The sequence below is a fragment of the Amblyomma maculatum genome, chromosome 4 (genome assembly GCF_055883805.1).
Source record: "Amblyomma maculatum isolate TAMU_Amacu chromosome 4, ASM5588380v1, whole genome shotgun sequence".
NCBI lineage: Eukaryota > Metazoa > Arthropoda > Arachnida > Ixodida > Ixodidae > Amblyomma > Amblyomma maculatum.
The window spans coordinates 36,426,271-36,447,896 of NC_139347.1; the positions used below are offsets into that span (position 1 = coordinate 36,426,271).

General features: G+C 43.7%; 1 protein-coding gene across 1 annotated transcript; it reads right to left on the reverse strand.

Moving 5' to 3' along the window:
- Positions 1-2,956: 2,956 nt before the first annotated feature.
- On the reverse strand, positions 2,957-3,619 carry LOC146190708 (uncharacterized). Its single transcript, XM_084600229.1, has one exon. It carries the CDS (start codon positions 3,617-3,619, stop codon positions 2,957-2,959), a length of 663 nt encoding a protein of 220 aa, XP_084456355.1.
- Positions 3,620-21,626: the final 18,007 nt, after the last annotated feature.

The following is a 21,626-nucleotide window of genomic DNA, read 5'->3' on the forward strand; positions in this document are numbered from 1 at the left end:
CCCCCCAGCAGGGTTACATCAAACGGAACCAGAAGTAAACATTTTGTTAGGACACAACGTTAGACAAAAAGAAAGACGAACAGATGCGTTTAAAACCCCTGTGCGTGGAACTATTTTTAGCTGCATCTATTACAAACGGATGAGAATTACACATCAACATGATCTGATGCTCAATTGATTGTGTTCCGTAGTTAGTACGAGGCCTATTTACCACAACAGAAGTTTGACGCAAGCTGTAACCAGTAGATCTGTTTAGGTACGTGTTAAAAAAATTAATGTAATTTGTTTTTATTTCGTTATAAATAAACACACATATTTTGAGTTCATACATGATTTTCACAGGGATCATTCGAGACTGTGTATTTGCCGAGCAACTATTTGTGTTGTTTCCTGCAGGTAAAAGTAACCGAGCTGCACGCGACTGGAGGGCTGATATTTTTTTCAAGTCAGTTTTGTTACAAGTACCCCAGATAAGAAGACAATAACTGATGCGAGAATGGATAAGAGAGAAATACAACTGTCTTTTCAGCGAGCAAGGTATAAGATCTCGAAGCCGGGAAAGCATACCAATAGCTCTCGCTATCTTGACACGGGTGTGGTCTATGTGGTCGCTCCAGCCTAGGTTGTGATGGAATTTAACTCCTAGAAAGGAATGGGAGCTGACACGTTCAAGGTAGCAAGAGCCGTAGCGAAGCTTAAAATCGTAATCTATTGGTTTGTTTTTTGCACAGAAAAGCATAAATTTAGTTTTTTTCTCGTTGAGTTCAAGACTATTTAAGTTTAGCCATACACTAAGATTTAATAGCCACGTGTTAGCAGTGTTTTCAAGTTCATTAAGATTTGTTCCAGAGAAGAATACATTCGTATCGTCTGCATATAATACTATGTCATCAGTTTGAGGAATGTTAACTATATCGTTTATATAGATCAAGAAGAGCAAAGGGCCTAATATAGATCCTTGCGGTACACCATATTTTACAGTCCTTGGGTTTGATTTGTAGCCATGTAGGCATACGAACTGAAAACGCGACTTAAGGTAACTGCGCATGAGTTGAAGTGCTATGCCCCTAATTCCACATATTTCCAGTTTTCTTAGCAAAATATGATGTTTGATGGAATCGAAGGCTTTGCGAAAATCTAGAAATATTCCAACGGTGTACAGCTTATCCTCAATATTTTTAATTATTTTATTTTTATTTGTACGAGAGCCATTTCAGTTGATCTTCCTTTCTGGAACCCGTACTGCTTTGTTGATATGATGTTTTTTGCAACAAAAAAGTTGTTGAGGCGTTTGTGTATGACACGTTCAATCACTTTCGAAAAAAGAGGCAAAACTGAAATCGGCCTATAGTTGTTCAGGTCACTGTATTTTCCTCCCTTGTGAATGACGACGACACGAGCTATCTTCATTTTCTCAGGAAAGATTCCCGAAGCGAGTATGCGGTTGCAGATGTAAGCGAGTGGTTTTGAGATTAAGTGGGCAGTTTCTTTTATAGGTGCGGCTTTAATGTCGTCGTGGCCAGCTGCCGATCGGTTATCGAACGAGTTTATTATAAGGTTTATCTCATCCTCAGAAGTGGGCGTTAAAAATGCACTTTCAAGCAGCGCCTGTCCTATATATCTCTCCAGACTGCTGTGAGGCAATGAAAGAGATGAAAAGTTTCCAGCACCTGCGTTAGCTAGATGATCATTGATAAGGTTAACTAAGTTTTGCTCCGAATAAGTGGCTCCATTTATAACTAATTCAAATGGTATACCAGAAACGTGCGTGGCGTTTAGTTCACTGAATTGTTTCCATGTTTTTCGGGGGTTATCTGCGCACTTTTCGAACTTATGTTGATAGAATCTACACTTGGCTTTCTTTAAGTCAGAGCTAAGTTTGTTTCTGAACCGCTTGAATTCTTGCAGCTTTGCAATATCACGCGTCCGCAGAAACTGTTCGAACAGCTTATCCTTGTGTTTTATGCGCTTAAAAAGGTCATTCGTAATCCATTCTTTCCTTGCTTTCTTGTGCCGAACAATTGTTGTGAGGGGGAATGCAGCATCGTAACAAATTTGTAATTCGGACATAAAAATATCGTAGGATACAGATGGATCGGGTTCCTTATATACGTTCGCCCAGTTCAAGTTATCAACAAGTGAATGAAAGGTCTTTTTTCCGCCGTCATTGATGATACGGATAGTATTATTTGTGCATTGTGTACGTGTGGCGATCGGTAATGCTACAAAAATTGGTAGATGATCGCTCAGTCCTGAACAAAGTACACCGGAGCAACTAGCAGACTTAGAAAAATCTGTGAAACATAAGTCGATCAGAGTACTTGTATTCGATGTGACTCTCGTAGGCTGTTCAATGACGTTCTCACAACCATTTTGAAGCATAATTTCAAGAAGTTGAACTTTAGCAGGGTTATTAGAGTTAAGATCGATATTAAAGTCCCCTATGATCACTACATGCCTCTTCCAGGAATTGACAAAATCCATGAGTGATTCAATGTAGTTTAAAAAAATTGACAGCGTGCCCTGGGGCGGTCGGTAGACGCATACGATGGCAATGTTTTTGCACATGATGGCAACAGTTTCAAGGTCGTCACACATGCAGGTAAAGTCGTTTATGGTATCATAGTGAAAACAGTCGCGGATAAATAGGGACACACCTCCACCCCGTTTTTGCACACGATAAACAGAAACGTGACTGTACCCGGAAAATTCGTAACATCAGTGACACTTGAGAACCATGTTTCTGAAAAAGCCAAGAAATCAAAGGAACACTGTAGTTGTGAGAGGTATGTACTAACGTCATCTTGTTTGTTCCTCAGACTCTGTGTATTTAAATGAAAAAAAGAAAGCCCCTTTTCACGAAAACACTTGTTACTTTTCACCAGATCATTGAACGAAGTAGTCGTGTGGTACGCCATCTTGATTTCTTGAAATCGAAATAGCCGTCGTCACTAACCTAAAGAATTTTGCTCAGGTCATTTTCGGTTGCAATCCTGATAGCACTTGCTTTTGCTTGTTTTCTTACAAACACTTTACCCTCAGAAGTCCACACGAATTTGTAGTCATATTCCTTTGCCCTTATCTTCGCCAGCCACAGCAATCGCCTGTTCATTGCTGTCAAGTTTTCATAGAAGCTGATGTTGGTCAACTTTTCTTGCGCGCACTTGCGTGCTTCAAACCATTTGCGCCTGAGGGCTCGGTTGGAAAACCTTACAATCACCACAGGCCTTCTGTCCTTTTTGGGGGGCAAACGATGCACATGTTCAACGTTGCTATCGGATAAATCAGGGAGCTCCAATTTTCGGGCAATCTTGTTAATTTCAGCCATGAGGTCTTCATTTTCACTCAGCTCAAGCCCATGGATTTCAATGTTCTGGTGGCGGCTATACTGTTCGAGTTCATTTAATTCTTGTTTTAGTGTTTGGACAGTACTTTCACCGCTTCCACTCTCAACAGCCTCCACTCGACGCCGCAAGTCGCCTATTTCTTTGTCCTGTCGTTGTAGGTTCACTTTTATGTCATCATAAGTGTCAGACAGAAGCTGTACTGACCTCTCGATGTTCAACACAGTTTCCTGCATGTTCATTAGCTTGTCTAATTTGGTCTCCAGTACGAGCATGCCAGACAATTTTCTGTTTATTTCCGCTAGTTCTGCTTGGAAATTTTCCAAGACATTATCTGAATCGGTCTGTCCAGCTGCTTGCTTGCAAGCTGGGTATTTCAGCGCTTTCCTAGTGGTTTCTTTCATCATCCTAAACGATCGTTCGGTCACGCCGCTGCATTTTCCAATGTGGAAATTACAAGTGCAGTCGACGCACGTCATGAACGTGTCACCATCGGCAAAATTTGCGTTGCAAGAGGAGCATGCGTCCTTCATGGTAAACAAGAGCAGAAACCAGCATTCAATAGGCAATAACAGAAAAATGCAAAACAGCTAGATCAGCAGCAGGGGCGGTCGCGAAAAAGGGATGTGCTTAATAAATTGTCTATTACCAACCTGCAAGAATTCGATGACAGGTTCGATGACAAATATGACTTCCAAAGTTGGAGAGCACCTTCAGAAACCCTCATTTTATTTATTTGTGATAAAGAGTGTCGCACGTGTATCTTTTTCTGACATCCAAAGAAAGCCCGCGAAATTCAACAACAGTCACGTGACAAACGCATTCGCAGGGCACGATTGTGCTGTTATCAACCGTTGATTAAGGGAACCAAAATCACCTGCAACTTGAATAGAAGGCCTAGTTCCAGCCTTATGCTAATAAGTTGCCTATGGATGCAGTCCACTCAGCCAGCTCGCCGCCTTCGCTGTATCTTGCACCGTAACATGCGCCGACTGGCCCACGCGGGCGAAGAAACCACCGCAGACATATCGGCCTGTCGCTGAAAACGGGCCCATGCAGCTACGGCCGCAGCTGATATTGTTCCCTCGAGCCACGGTTGAGAGCAGCGCAATCGTGGCGCTCGAATGTGCTAGTCACAGGATTTTTGTTTTGTTTTGTTTTGTTTTTTTGTAACTCGCGGGCTTTCTTTGGGGCTCAGAAAAAAAAAAAAAAAGATATACGTCCGACTTTCTTTATCGAAATTATACGTAATGAGGGTTTCTGAAGGTGCTCTAAAACTTTGCAAATCACCTTTATTGCCTAAAACAATATTAGGTAAATTACAAAAATGAACCTAATTAACTAATTATTTATTTGCGAAACAAAAATTACTTTTGGAGCGCAAGACGATTGGCAGATGTATGCAACTGGTTTCCCTGGCCTATTCTCCCTGACCTCCTTCTGTGGCCCTTCCTGGCCTTCCTGGGATGCAGCTTACCGTAGATGTCAACGAGGAAGCGAAGAGAAAAGTAGAAATAAAGAATGCTAGATAAGGTATTATGTACTGATATCCCAAACATTCCCTGATGCACAACGCAATCAGGAACCCGCCGCGGTGCTCGGTAGGCCTTTGGGCCATCTCAAATCTTTTATTCCCTTCCCGCCAGGGTAGGGTTCCCAATGAAAACACCTATATAGCCACTCTCCCAGCCCTGCCTCTCCCTTTCTCTTTCTTGGTGACAGGGTGGCGAAAAGACCTTTATAATGCCTACGTCCGCGCATTGCTTTGCTACATAGTAACAGGAAGCTTATGATTTCAACATCTGGTAGAAAAACACATTCTCAAGATTAACGTGACTTCTTCATTGGCAACTATGCTTATGGGAAAGGCGTTGAAAGAGTAAGCCGAAGGTGTAATACAGATGTTTCCAGGGATTGTTTTAAGATACAAACGGAAGCTCCACAATTATGTTAGATACATAAAGATAAGCGAGGAAAAGGTGGGTGGGGTGGTAAGTGGAAGTATGTATGATGTGGAATGATAATTAGAACGAAGGGACTCTCGTGAACGTTGTTGTTACGTGACTATTACGCACTAAAGCGTAGTTACACTGGCTTTACATCATCACATGCAGAATATATTATCCTTTAAATAATGCACTCTCACATTTCTTTCCGCTTGATGGTTGTAAGCTTTAACGAGTGCTTGGTGCACCCCCTCTACGTCTCATAGTTCTCTCTTCAGTATAAACAGCCACGTAGTACGTCACGCCGCATAATTTACATGCATTTAAGGCTGACATCAAACGCACGTCGCCACCATGAAGTCTCCGAATCGTGACGTCAAACGCAACTGGAAAACTCTCAGGGCGCCACAAACGCCACCTTCACATAGTGACGAGGAAAACCGTACGAACGCGGTGTTTATCCTTCTGTTGCACTTTCGCGCCAGCAGGGCAGACAATGAACAATGAAATTTGGAATTCCAACTGCATGTAAAAGCAAAAAGTACGTGCCTTTACGGAAGGACAGGCGGGGGAAAAACCTTTCTTAGGTGGCGCAGGCATAGTTGGACAGCAGGTCTACCTTAATGGCGGAAAGATTACCACCCTCGTAGGCGAGAATTTATTTTCCCCGGGCAACAACAGAGGCGCAAATGGTTTAACTTGAGCACACCAAGGTGCAGTTTCGCCTCTGGTGTCATACGGCTCTAGTCTAATGAACCAGCATGTCTAATTCCGTTGCCCAAGGTTCTTTTTTTTTTTTTAGGTCTTGAGACGGAAGTGTTCAGCTTGGGAGTAAGATTAGCCTTATTGCCACACTCTTCGCGAAGAATGGTCACGAGCTACTCCAAGAAAGCTACGCAGAAAACGGTTTTAGGTGAGAAACAACTCTCGACTAATGGCGAGCGAGGCTCTACAAAGACTGCAAAAAAAAAGTATAAAAATGAACATATTCTGCACATTTTCCTTACTTTAAACAGATATCTACTTCATAAAAGTGCAACCACACTGTTCATTATTCAACAAAAAAAAAAGAAATTATTTTACGCGTTATGCTAGAGTTAAGTAGCATTCATAATTAAATTTATTAAATCTGGAATAATTTGAAGCGCTCCTTGCTGCCCGATGGGTATGGCACTTCGTCAAAAGCTCAAGAGGTATATGCTGTCGATGGTTGTCCTGGCTAGACCTGAACAGATCAACTTCCCTTTAGGCTTGTGGGGAGCTGAGGACCGGGAGAACTACCGTGTTATATGCTGACATCCCCAGGTAGTGTTTTGGCATTCGCTTATATGCATTCACTGAAAAAAAAAAAAAAAAGACATTCGTCCTTACATTACGAAGAGTACCACTGCCGTATCCTTCTTAGGTGTTGATGCTTGTTTGTACTGCCGCAAAATTACAGCCTCAACTGTGTGTTGCTTTTTCTGGGGTGGGATTATCTTGTCTCAAAATTACGCTTATTTTAGACAAACAGAATTAGTCGTGCAAGTAGTTCATGAAAGAAATCAGATCAATGGTATCAATTTTTAGATTACTTTTCGGATAGCCCTGTCCAACCACCACATTGTTGTGCAAATGTCTTAAACAAAATGGCTATCGTACAGCGCAACTGTTTGCAAAAAATACGCGTAGTTTGCTTATGAATATGTTGTCGTTCGGTCTTACATAACAAATCAAATTATCAAAAAATTATGGTTTACTATAGACATATTTCGGTCGTCGAACAAAATGCTGCAATAAATTACAACAGGAGCGATAAGGATGTTTCCCTACCTGAAGTCCTTTATATTCCTGCCCTTCAACTCGTGAATTAATTAAAGACTGCATTAATTTTCTGAACTGTGTGGTCATTTGTCTATTTATTTATTTATTTATTTATTTATTTATTTATTTATTTATTTATTTATTTATTTATTTTATTGTCATACACTTAATCGCCGAGACATTATAAAGAGGAATGGGGAAACATATTACAAAAAAAATATACGAAAAACGAAAAGTATATAGTTAACCTCTGAGCAGAAACAAATATTCAATGAGAGAAGTAAATATTACACAAAAAATTACGAAAATGACGCGTTAAACTGGAAAAAAACTCCACTAAAGAAGAGGAACTCGAAACTAGAATAGCTAACACGTGGCATTTTATTAAATGGGCGTCATCAGAGACTGAAGGTAATCAGCATAATTTGATGTGCGAGAAATAGGTGTTCGTATGGCAAAAAAAAAATGGATCCAGCCTTGCGCTGGTGATCGAAATTAAAAGAGTGATAGATTGGTGCAATGATAAGAATTGTGTGCAGCGACTGGTGACAATAAAGTTTAGCAAAAATGCATAAACGCAAATAATTTCTACGCTGTGCTACAGAAGATAAAAAGGTTCGATTTCATTGCTGTTATACTAGCGGTCTGGTTATAATTAGAAAAAAAAATGAAACAAGCTGCGTTATTCTGAACAAGCTATAATGCAGCGCGAACGGTGGTGTGGTGATGGTCTACAAGCTGAACATAAGAAATCTTGTCCTAAATTGAGCCATTGTTCTTCTTCAGACAAACAGCCACAGAGTACCACCACGTTCTTGCGAACACTCCGTGCTGCTCCGATTCGATACGTTCTCAAGATTATTGTAAGTTATATCGTGCTCTAAACACCATCCGAACTTCTTGCAAGCACAAAGCCACTCTGTGGCGCTGCAAACTGTAATTAAAGGCAACAATGTCACATCTATAGAAAATAAGGCTGATCATTCTGAGTTTAGCCTTATTTTCTATAGGTGTGACATTGTTGCCTTTAATTACAGTTTGCAGCGCCACAGAGTGGTTTTGTGCTTGCAAGAAGTTCGGATGGTGTTTAGAGCGCGATATAACTTACAATAATCTTGAGAACGTATCGAATCGGAGCAAGGCTGATCATTCTGAGTTTAGACCCCGCCGGGGTGGCGCAGTGGTTACGGCGCTCGACTACTGTTCCCAAGGACGCAGGATCGAATCCCGGCCTCGGCGGCAGCTTTTCGATGGAGGCGAAAAGCAAGGCGCCCGTGTGCTGTGCGATGTCAGTGCACGTTAAAGAACCCCAGGCGGTCGAAATTTCCGGAGTCCTCCACTACGGCGTCTCTCATAGCCTGAGTTGCTTTGGGACGTTAAAACCTACAAACCAACCAACCAACCATTCTGAGTTTAGTTTCTAAAACTCGAGAAACTGTTTAGAACAAGACAAGCAATCATTTCAATTCAGAAAAAAAAAAAAAGCCCGCAAAGAAACTCAACACATGCCCACAAACTCGGCCTTTATTTTCGCACAAAATTTCGTAGCTTTAGTGTTACAAAATGTACACTAATATCTATACACACTCTCTTCCAGACTTATTCTACAGACGCATTAGCTTACCAGTTATAGCGCCATGTTATACCTATTGTAAACTGCGGTTCTCTTCAAGGCTTATAAGTATTACATTCGTTTTCTTCATATTATTTGCCTTGTATGATAGTTATTGATCCGCCTCGTGTGCCTCGCTGTGTCCCTGTCTGTTTAGCGCTATGTTGCAACAAAAATCTAAATATTACTTAATACGCATAAATAAATGTACAATGGCAGCCCATTAGAATCATTAGAACCCTTTTTCGTCTATGCTGTATTTCGAGCAAACTGGTTGTTTCTGATAAGGGGAGTAAAATAGCTTCATAGGGGCTTAACCATCGGTGTTTAGTAGATACATACTTATAGTCTCATGATAAGATGAACTCCATTTCTTTCAGGATAGTTTTATATCCGGCACCTGTTTTGGAAGTAAACGACAGAACCGCCCCAAATCACTGCTCAACAGTAATTACAATCATAAGGAAATCTTCCTTCAAAATTTCTTGCCAGAACATGACCACGACCGCAGTTTTTACGATGCCTTCGAAACTACTGATTCGTAGCTTGCACGCTAACGTTACTGAAAATTAATCGCCGATAGTTCTAAATATTGTCAAGTGTTTTATGGCGAAATTCACTGTCACTGAAAACATTAGCTACACTACTAATTTACCATTTATAAACGTCACACACATCAGAAGTTCTGTACACTAGCTTCCCTCAGTTTTAGGAAATCATTTAGAGTCATTTCACTGAGCAACACCAGATTATCTGCCGCAAGAAGCATGTGCCTTGTTGGGAGCTCGGTAAGCTCTGTCCACTCACTGCTCTACACGTGAACAGTCAGCTTTTTTGTGCGGCGAGGTTTCCTGTACAGTGTCGGCGTAATCTCATTATTGGGAAATACTTGTGCCTGGTTGTCTAGCCATAGTTGATGTCCACTCAGTCTATCACAACCTGCCGGGTAATACGCTGCAAGTGCTGCATTTCACCTGCGTAAATCTCGAGTCAAGTACGATATAATCAACCAGCCTGCATCGATTCAATCTAAAGTACTGCAGATCAGAGCACGAACCTTGATCTCCGTGGACTTGACACTAAGTTGCCTGTCTCGCTCGTATAGGACACGCGCACGCTGTTGAAAATGCGATGTCATGTTCAGGCCCAAGTATCAGGCCTGTGAACGCCGTACGATGCAAAAAGCGTGCAAAGCGATGTCAGTATATCTAAAAAAAAGGGGTGGTTACGTGCCTTGTTTCCTGAAATCCGCGCATCTTTTTTTTTTTTTTTTTTTTTTGCTGCATTGGCGAAATCTGCGGAATTTTTTCTTTCAATATTACAACACGCTAAACAGTAAATCGCTAATGCATTGCGTAGAGCACGTTTTCATAGCCAACAAACCCGCCGTAAACTCGGAAGCAGACATAGGCCGCGTGCGTTTCTGCGAGAGCCGCCGGCTGCCGAACCCCACTATCGGAGCGACGGTGGCGCCATCTCTAGGTCGATCTCGCGGTGAATACCTTAGTGCGCGGTTTTACACGCGTTAGTAACAAAGCGCACACAAGAAATAATCTTGCAGAGCAATGGCACCGTTTGCTCGCGCCGACATTACGAAGAACTTTGGTAAAGCAACCATGAAGGAAGATTTGGTTGCGGTTTCATAGGCTACAATAGCATGAAGTGCCGTTTGTGTGTCCCATGAAATTAGTTTGGTAGTTTTATTAAAAATTCTATGGGTTGAAGGCCCCACCTTCTAGAATACGGGTCCGCGAGCCATGATCTCGCCCGACGAGTGAAAAGCCAAGTCTTTTTTAAAAACACCGGTTTATTCCGGATCAACAGAAAAGTATTAAATAAAAAAGAAACAGCATTGGTCGAAACTGCGCTGAAAACATGCCGTCGAAGTGCGCGACAATGGACTATGAAGAATAAAACGAAACATGGGTCAGGGCTTCACCGCGACAACACAAAACACACTGTGGTGCGAATAGGGCGAGTAATAGGGCAAAAGCGTTGACGACTGTACAAAGGCATTGCTTCTCGCGTGGCAGCACTCACGCTAATACTCCTAAGGCATTCTTGTAGGCGGCACCGCTTCCGTCTTCGTCTGGCAGGACCCCGCTCCGTCGTCCGTGTACATCCCGCCAGCCTGGGACGCTGCCTGGCCGCCCATCGCTGTCCGGCCGCACGGCGAAAAAGCCCCGATCCTTGCTTCCGACGCGCTTATATAGCTTCGGTTTCGCGCCGATAACATGCCGCCCTCGCTCCAGGCAGCTCGCTCATGCGTACTCGCGCTATCCGGGCAAACACCAACACAAACAGGAAAAAGCGCGCATGGTTTGAAACACTAAAAGGGGCTGTGGGGCACCACAGGGATAGGGGTCAGCTTTACCAGATGTTTTGTTTTGTTTGTTTTTTTCACACAAAAGTAAAAATGCATTTCCGCCGAAGACTCTCTTAAAATCTAGTTCATTGTACAAATATTGTAACCAGTGGGACCGATCTTGCTATTTAACGCCTCTGTGGCGTCATAGTTATATGATTAGTACGTAATTAAGCCATTGTATTCGTAATTCATATTTTAGTTAAAATTTTATAATTCAGAATTTTGGATGGCCGCAGTTAGGGTTAAGTTCTTGATGGAGAAAACCTCAGTAATCTGCGATTCGCTGATGTCATTGATTTGCTAAGTAACGGTAATGAATTACACAGAATGATTTATGGCCTAAATAGGTAAACTAAAGTTAGGCCTACAGATTTATATGCAGAAAACTAACGTAATGATCAACAGCGTCGGGAAGGAACAGCAGTTCACAGTAGGTAGCGAAGCACTGGAAGTGGTAGTGATTATGTCTACTTAGGGCAGGTAGTAACCGCAGACCACGACGATGAAAGGGAAATACCTATGAGAATAAGATTGACATGGATCGCATTTGGCAAGTACTCGCAGATTATGACTAGCAGCTTGCCGGTACTGCTCAAGATGGAAGTACATAACAGTTACATGTTACCTGTACTGATGCCTAGGGGCTAGAAAAGGATCGTACTTAAGTTGAGGACAACGCAGAGAGCTGCGGAACGAAAAATGATCGGCGTAATGTTAAAATATAGGGAGCGGGCAGAGAGCGTCAAAGAAATAACTTGAGTTAATGACATTCTATAGTAGAAATCAAGAAGAAATGAGTATGGACAGGGCATGTAGTGCGAAGAGAGGGTAACCGACGGTTGCTAAGGGTAACATATTGGATTCCAGCGGAAGGATAGTGCAGCATCAGGGTGGTAGAAAGTTATGGGGGCGGATGAGGTTAAGAAGTTCGCAGGGATGTAGCTATCACAGGACCTGTTTAATTGGAGATGTACGCGAGAGGCTTTCTCTCTGCAGCGGGTATACTCCGACTGATTGTGATTGAGTTAATTTGAGTTAATGGCAGAAAAGAAATAGCTTCATAATACATTCATACATCCCGTCAAAATAGATTACAACATCGGGGTAGTTAGAAAGAGACAGCTGGCGCACAACGAGCCAGTCAGCAACTACCTGGAAGTAGCTGGCCTAAAACGAAAAAAAAAGAGGAAGAATATAAAAAAAGAAGGAAAAAAAGCACCATTAGATGCATTTCCTTCTGCTTCTTTGTATTCGATTCCGGTATCATCGTCGCCTCGCATATAGCGCTTGCCCTATTCAGAGGTGAACTCATCTGGGCAAATAAGGCGTTATCGCTATAATGACAGTGTTTCAAACGGCAACGTACGTTGCTTCAGTTTGTGCCCTACATCGCCATCTGGTGTTGAGTGACGTAGTCCGGCAATTCCTCTCACTGAGTTGCTCCACGACGACATAAGGGCCAGTGTAGCGTGCCAGGACTTCTTAATATAAGCCACGCTTTCTAAAGCGTCTCCGAAGCCCGACAATTCCCCAATGAGTATAACGGAACTAAGACAATGGTGCCGTCGCAGCGAACCTTACAGTTGATTTTCTCCTCCTTGGTTCCTTTATCACCGCCGTCAAGTATTTTTATCCTAAGTAAGATGTGTTCAGAGCACCGATTTCCAAGCATTTCACCCCAGGAAAGCCAATCATCTGACCAGCCGAAAACTTTATTTCAATATAGTAGGCAGGTACCTGGAGTACGGTATATTGAATCCCGCAATCCGTGCACCCAGAAAAAAATATAGAGGGAGGCTAAATTGCGATCAGAAGAGTACGTGCCAGAATTTCGCTTTAAAAGATTCAACAGAATGTGCTTAATTGCTGCATATCTTAAAGCAAGCGCACTCAGTCATTACGTGACTCGAGTCTTGTCTATATCCTTAAATCAAATGCAGCCCTGGGGATCATTCTTATAAAGTGCGGTATGAACTAGGGCCGTCTAATATTTAGCGTGTCATTAGTTGACGACTTGTTCTCAAATGAACAGGCTTTAAAAAGCCAACCTCAGCACTTTCTTTACGCCCAGCTTCAATGGAATTCAGTGTCATTCAGTTAACGTGACAAGTTCAAAAAGAGGATGATAGAATACAATGCTTTTCAGGTTGGCCTGCACAAAAGAGCGGGAGTTGAAGGAAATGACAAGCTAAACTAGACGACTACGTAGTTACGTGATTCTCTACTGCCCTCATCCTCTTATTCATCTTATTCGCTTGTCATGGCTTTTCTCTTTTGCTTTTCTTCTTTCTTCTTTGTCTTCTTTTTCCATCCCTTGCCCCTTTTCTGCGACTTAGCCTATTGTATAACTACTATGGGCATGACTTCCTAGGGTAAGCTCCATTTAAAGACTCCTCGTAATAGACAGCTGTGGTGAACATTTGAAAATTCGGAAGTAACACAAAACAGCGCGATATACAGGACAACAAATTGTATTGGAACGATGAGCTGGCTATTAACTGTCCGATTTGCTCTTAATGAATAAACATTATCTTCGAGACTTGGCAGGAAAATAAAGTGTCTCGACAGATATATGATGAGCATTTTTTCCTTTTTAAATGCCGCACCTTAAAACAATGTTTCAATCAAGGCAACTAATAATAAAAATTCCCATATGCTCCATAGAATAACTGTGATAATATTGTTACGAAGCGGCAAGCCGATGAAGACAGGAGACAGAACATGACCGATGACGATGGTAGATGACGTTTAATGAATGTTCGCGTCGGGCCTAGCGCGAGCGCTCCTGCCCGCGCCACTGCCCGCTTCTTCTTCCTTGTCGTCCGTAACAATATTTAGCCACAAATACAATGACAAAATTTTCTCTCTTTTTTTTTTTTTTTTGACGTTTCCCGCTTACGGGGTACTCGTGTCGACTGAGACAGCTTTATTACCCTACGCAGGAAGAATTTTGACTTTTTTTAATCTTAAAAGAGGCTTGTAGCGTTCTGGAAAATATTCGCAGCTCAAAGACAGAGAATGCCAGGAAAATCTATTAGGCTTGAATGTTTTGTGTCACCTTTTGCTAACTTAGTTCTGCCCACAGAAGCCATGGCATAAAGGAGAATCTTACCAGAGACTAGATCGAGGTCAAAGAGAACGACCTCCCCCGCGCCACTGTTCGCGTGTCAAGACAATTCACTTTATGCTTTGGCCCGGAACCACGTGACCCCCGTTTGCTTGTTTATGGTGCATCGGCCCCAGCCACATCAGAGGTCAACGGAAGTCAACGGAGGAGAGTGGCATAAAAGGTTGCAATAAGACCTGCCATCTCCTCAAAACGAAAAATCACGTTCATCAGTGACACAAAATGCCTTATGTTGAATTATTACAAGAGCTCCGTGAGTGCGGCACCTCGCATTATTTTGGAAGATTGCGATACAAATAGTGTTGTGGAGATTATTTGTGTTTTAGCAGAACCTGGAAACTCAGGCGATGAGGAGGCGGATAAGCTGCCGGCAACAACACATAAGCAAAACATAGTCAACGTGTCAGAGATAAGGACTGTACACAGCAAGACGTAGGCCGGTCTGCGAAAGCGTTATCACCTTTCGTCACGAAAAGGTGCGCACTCTGCACGGCACACGGCACACGGCCGAAACGCTCTCTGGAAAAGCTCTTAAAATGGGACAAGTTATTACCCACCACCCAGTGGAGAAAAAAAAAACTACAGAATTTTATTACGTTAGCAATACTGCGCCATGTTTCAGCCCGCCGCGTAGTTCAGGAAAGGGCCGGCCACGTTTGACCATGAGCCACAGCTGAGCCGAATGCGGCTTTAACCAAGCCGTATGAACGTGCCTTAGTGGCCTATGGGGTTAACGTGAGTGCAAGGGTACTGGCAGGTTGATTCTGACATAACCGTCCCATGTGAAACGAGAGACTCAAGCTGGCAGATCCTGCCAGCCCACCATATCAAGCCCCGCTTTAACATCTCAAGATACACCATGGTGTACACTACATGCTGACCCATAAGCGCAGCCGTGAAGGTATTGCTAACGCAATTCAACCCGGTGTAACCAAAGCTAAACCACAGCCAATTTGTTTTTTTTTTTTTTGTTTTTGTTTTTTTTTTTTTGCACGACAGATTTTCGCTGCGGCTCTTGACGGTTAACCTTTTGTGAGATCCGTAACTTCTGTAGTAACATTCGAATTTTCTGTAGTTAAACAGGAAAGTAGTAAAGGATGTCGAACCAGAACCAAATCAAAAACTGGAACTGAACCCGAAATTTTCCGTCACCTTGGAACTGAAATCGAACCAGAACATATCGGGAAAACCGTTCCAAACCTAAGGCCCTATTTTCGACACACATGGCTGCTTTTCGGCGCCATGTTATTTATCTGATTGGTTGTCAGAAACGTCACGTGTTTCAAATTTGTGGCGCGAAATTGCGGTCTGTCGAAAAAGCTTTTTGCGGTGACGTAGAAATGAGGTGAGCGTGAAAACGAATTTTTAGGAGCACTATTCATGTATGTATGTGCCATGTACATGACACGGCTAGGTTTGCTCGCCACATGTGATGTCTTTCATGAATGTAAAATTTTGTTTTGATATGCATGCAGGCGCACCATTTGCTCCTTTCTTTAAAAAAAAAGTACTCCAGAGCACGTTATTACGATATGCTCTAGTCATATAACGTTATTAATGAACATTTTGTGTATATTGCATGCTTTTTTAAACAGACAGAAAATAATCTCCATTTATTGATTTCCATTTTACCATTTCGGCAGTAAGGAATACACGAGCGCGGTGCCGCCCTAACTTCATAGCACGATTTCCTCACTCATCTTTGGCTTCCTTTCCTCATCGCCTAGTTAACCTTCCTGCTATTCCGTTCTTCTGTTTCTCTGTTCCTCTTTCTCAGACATATTTCGAGTTTCTCAGTAGCCTTTCCCACGCCAGCGCATGAAAATTGAACGGACTAGGTGTTTAACTGGTGCGTGTGCGTGCGCGTGTGCGTGTGCGTGTGTGCGTGTGCGTGTGCGTGTGTGTGTATGTGTGTGTGTGTGTGTGTGTGTGTGTGTGTGTGTGTGTGTGTGTGTGTGTGTGTGTGTGTGTGTGTGTGTGTGTGTGTGTGTGTGTGTGTGTGTGTGTGTGTGTGTGTGTGTGTGTGTGTGTGTGTGTGTGTGTGTGTGTGTGTGTGTGTGTGTGTGTGTGTGTGTGTGTGTGTGTGTGTGTGTGTGTGTGTGTGTGTGTGTGTGTGTGTGTGTGTGTGTGTGTGTGTGTGTGTGTGTGTGTGTGTGTGTGTGTGTGTGTGTGTGTGTGTGTGTGTGTGTGTGTGTGTGTGTGTGTGTGCGCGTGCGTGTGCGTGTGCGTGTGCGTGTGCGTGTGTGCGTGTGTGCGTGTGTGCGCGTGCGCATGCTGATGACACACAAACTCCCTCCTAATCCTTAAATATGATAAATGGCTGCTTCTAAATGAGAAATAACACTAAGAAGGCTGCAGAATACTTTTTTTATTCGCTGTAATTTGGTTTTTATTGAACAATCTAGGCTTAGTTGCGAAGCTCCGCGTTATAGATGCTTAATCTTTTGGAACACTTCGGTATTCTGAACTGCGACATTTTTGTTTTTCCCTTCTTAGACTACTTTCCATGGGACAGTCTATAGGTATGAAGAGACAACGGTTGTTTTTTACTGCTTAGCTTAGCAAATGCGATCTCGCGCAGTATGAAAAAATCTGGGCTATATTGTTTTTCGATCTTTTGTTTTGCACATGTGAATGTGGCTGCACGTAAGGATATTTTATGGCAAGTTTTTAAGTCATCCTCTGCATACCTGATGAGTCTCGTACAGCACGATGCCACTTATACGTGAGAAAAATTATTTTTTAGAAATAATTAAGAGCTAAGATTCAATTTAGTATTTGGCACAATAAAGTAAATATATTATTATTATTATTATGCAGGCAAAAATCGCGATTGGCAACATTTATCACAAACGTACCCATTTCGCTGAACAGTTCTTTTGCTTCTGGATAATATGATTACCGCTGCATCCTTCCCGGGCGTCGTATTAGAAAGAAATTTACTCTAATAAAACATCTAAAACATGCTCGTTATTTTAAGGTTTGTAAATAACGTTAGCCTAAATATTGCTCTACTGATAAAGTTTGAATGCATAAGAACTGAAACTCAACACAAACACCTAGAAGAAATGAGCGCAATGACACCGCCAATTATCCTTGTTGTGTCAATGATTTGGTAAAAAATGGGATTAATTTTAAACTGTTCTAAAATTCTTTAGAGGAAAACAAACACAACAGGCAGTTCACATGTACTGACTAAAGCAAAGAGGGAGAACACACTCAAAAAGGGACAGTATCTTTTTTTTTTTTTTTTTTTCTTCAAGTGGCTTACTAGAGAAAAAAAGGATTTAACTTTGAATTAGCAATATTTATCAAAGAAGAAAAGGAGCCGTTGGCACGAGAGGATAGAACACCTACTAAAATCCAGAAATGTGTCCAATACGTTTTTCCGCGCCGTTTATTTGGAGGGGAAAGTTGCCAACTTTGAAATGGACATTAAAATTACCACAAAATAAAAGGCGCAACTAAGAGTAAGCATGTATAAACGCATGAAAGAAAAATACAGAAATGAGGTTGCATGTTGCTCACTTGTTTGATGTAATAAAAAGGAGATAAACCTCGAACTGTGCAAAGAAACTCACCGCAATATAGAAAGCAGATTTGAACGTAAATAAAAAGCGACGAAATAAAACCACGATGAATAATAAATAAGAACATGGGCAGACATTACTCCCGCGGCATTGGTTAAAAACAAGAAAAAAAGAGAGAGCGATGGAGAGTGAACTGCGGATATATTTAACTAAATAAAGCCAATTCCGAACTAAAAAGTATTTGAGCCAAAAAAAAAGAAGAAAAAACTACGCACTAGTAAAAAGAAAGCACGGAAGTAAGGCCAGACCTGCGTTCACTCGAACTGCTCCGCATCACTTCGTTTCCGATGCTGCTGATCAAACGATACTTTAGCTTTAAGTAAGAACGTAAAAAGAACAACTTCTACACCTTATGTCCTTCGAGTCTATTCCTGCTCTTAGTGTGCGCACAGGCGAATTTTGACAACTTCTAGGTGGGAATTGCGCTTCACTTAAAAACAAGACAAGCGAAGAAAAACAGGACAACCGTTGCAAAACAAGAGAAACACGCATGATTTCCTCTCTTTTGCTCTTTTTTTTTTAAGTGCAGAGTGCAATTTCCGTCAAAATACTGTTAAGGAAAGAACACAGCGGTAAACGCTAGTTCACTCTTAGACGCACACCACACACCGCACACCACAGAACCAAGTTAGCTAGGCTTGAGCGTCGTCCTCTTCACTACTTCACATCAGCACGTCGTCGTCGTCTCGATATACTGTGCTCCGTAAGTTTTCCCCGCGCCGAAGAAGCACCGTCCCGGTGCGTCCTACACAGGAGAACTCGAATGATATGGTTTTAGTCGGGCGACATGCACGAGTTCTGGATGAGGGGCTGTGGAAGGATTCTTGGGCTGTAAAGGGACGATCGCATAGGTCACATCGGTGACTTGCCGCAAGACGGAGTAGGGGCCCACGTAACGAGGCAAAAGTTTTTCACACATACCGACACGGCGAGCCGGGTGCCAAAGAAGTACGAGGGAACCAGGAGGGTAGTGAACGTCTCGGTGATGAAGGTCGTAACGACGTTTTTGAGAGCGCTGAGACGCCCCAAGACGCTCTCGAGCTATGTGGCGGGCAGCATCAGCGCGGGCGATGGCATCCGAAGCGTAGCTGCAGGAAGAGTCGTCAAGAGGCAGCAAGGTGTCGAATGGGAGTAAAGGGTCACGGCCGAAGAGTAGGTAAAAGGGAGAATATCCGGCGGTGTCATGGCGTGAGGAGTTATAGGCGAACGTGACGAAAGGTAAGGAGACATCCCAGTCACGATGGTGATCGGAAACATACATAGACAGCATGTTGGTCAGAGTGCGATTGAGGCGCTCAGTAAGACCAATCGTTTGCGGATGGTAGGCCGTGGTGAACTGGTGACGAGTAGCGCATGAGCGGAGAAGGTCATGAACCACTTGAGAGAGGAAACAGCGGCCACGATCTGTGAGCAGTTGGCGTGGAGCGCCATGAATCAAGATGACATCATGGAGAAGAAAGTCGGCAACGTCGGAGGCGCAGCTGGTAGGGATAGCCCTGGTTACCGCATATCGGGTGGTATAATCAGTCGCCACAGCAATCCACTTGTTTCCAAAAGTCGATGTCGGAAAAGGCCCAAGAAGATCGAGGCCCACACGAGAAAACGGCACTGTCGGCACTGGAATTGGTTGCAAGGGCCCACTAGGTTGAAGTGAGGGTATCTTACGGCGCTGACACAGCTCACAAGCGGCGACGTAGCGACGGACAGAACGGTAGAGACCAGGCCAGAAAAATCTGCGTCGCACACTGTCATAAGTGCGTGTGACTCCCAAGTGTCCTGCTGTAGGAACGTCGTAAAGTTGGGCGAGGACACTAGAGCGCAAATGAGCCGGAACGACCAGTAAAAGGTCCGCGCCATCTGGACGCATATTGCGTCTGTATAATATCTCGTTATGGAGTACAAACATGCTGGCGGAAGAGTCGGGGATGTTGCGCATCTGGTCAATAATTGGTTGCAGGGCAGGATCACGACGCTGTTCGGAGCCGATATTGATAAAGTCCGAGATGGACAAAACATAGTCGTCAGATGGTCGGACAAATCGGGAGGATCTACGGGATGGCGGGACAAGCAGTCAGCGTCTTGGTGTAAGTGGCCGGACTTGTACACCACAGTAAATTCATACTCTTGTATTCGTAAGGCCCAGCGACCTAAGCGGCCAGTGGGGTCCTTAAGTGAGGACAGCCAACACAAAGCATGATGATCAGTCACTACACAGAAGGACCGCCCAAACAAATAAGGGCGGAATTTGGTCAGCGCCCAAACAAGTGCAAGGCATTCCCGCTCTGTGATTGAATAATTGCGCTCAGAGGACGAAAGCAGGCGGCTAGCATAAGCAATGACGCGGGAGGAACCATGCTGGTACTCGGCAAGGATAGCACCCATACCATGTCCGCTAGCGTCGGTGCGCAATTCGGTAGGTGCAGAAGGATCGAAGTGCGCCAGAACAGGTGGGGTGGTGAGGGCGGAAATAAGTGTCGTGAAGGCATAGGCTTGGTCAGAACCCCATGTGAAAGGTACGTTTTTTTGCAGAAGTGAGGTAAGTGGGCGAGCGATGTCTGCGAAGTTCCGAATGAAGCGGCGGAAGTAAGAACAAAGGCCAAGGAAGCTTCGCACGTCACTTGAGCTACGTGGGGTAGGGAAGTCGCGCACGGCTCGAACTTTGTCAGGGTCGGGCTGCACACCATTTGCGTCAACCAAATGACCCAAGACTTTGATTTGGCGCCGGCCGAAGCTGCATTTTTTGGCGTTCAATTGAAGACCGGTACGGCGGAAAACGTCCAGGACCGTAGAAAGGCGATCAGGGTGGGTTGCGAACGTGGAAGAGAAAACGACGACGTCATCAAGGTAGCATAAACATGTTGTCCATTTAAAGCCACGGAGAAGTGAGTCCATCATGCGCTCGAATGTCGCAGGAGCGTTACAGAGTCCAAATGGCATCACTTTGAATTGATAGAGTCCGTCGGGGGTGACAAATGCGGTTTCCTCGCGATCCCGTTCGTCGACAGCAATTTGCCAGTAGCCTGAACGCATGTCGATAGAAGAAAAATAGCTGGCACCATGCAAGCAGTCAAGCGCGTCATCAATTCGCGGAAGAGGGTAAACATCCTTCTTTGTTATTTGATTAAGGTGGCGATAGTCGACACAAAATCTCCAACTTTGGTCTTTCTTTTTAACCAATACGACAGGAGACGCCCAGGGACTGCAGGAAGGCTCAATAATATTTTGCGCCAGCATCTTGTCCACTTCTTTCTGTATAACATGCCGCTCAGTAAGGGAAACACGATAAGGCCGTCTGTGGATGGGGTTGGCGTCACCCGTATTGATTCGATGGGTCACAGCGGATGTTTGGCCCAATGGTCGGTCACCGAAATCAAATATATCGCTGTACGACAGCAAAAGGTCGGAGAGAGCTTTGGCTTGGTCATCTGGCAGATCCGCGGCTATCATGCCTGAAAAGAGGTTCGAATGAGAAGAAGGCGATAAATGCTGCTCCGACAGATACTGAGGGGTTAGAGCCGCAACTTCGCAGTCCGCCAAAGGAAACAGATCAGCGAGTGCGATACCATGGGGTAAAACTTGAGTCGAACGGCTGAAGTTCAGTACGGGAAGATAGGTGCGGTTAGCAGTGACAGTCACGACGGTATGGGGAAGTATGACGTTGTGACGGAGAACAACATCGGTAATTGGGCAAGTGACGTATGTGCCGTCAGGAACTGCGGGGATCGGGGCCAGCGGGACATAAATAGCAGCTTCGGGTGGTAGGCGAACAAATTCGGCGGATCGGAGGCGGGGCTTCACATCGGTGTTTTCGGTGCAGTACGGCAGGTCTAAGCGAA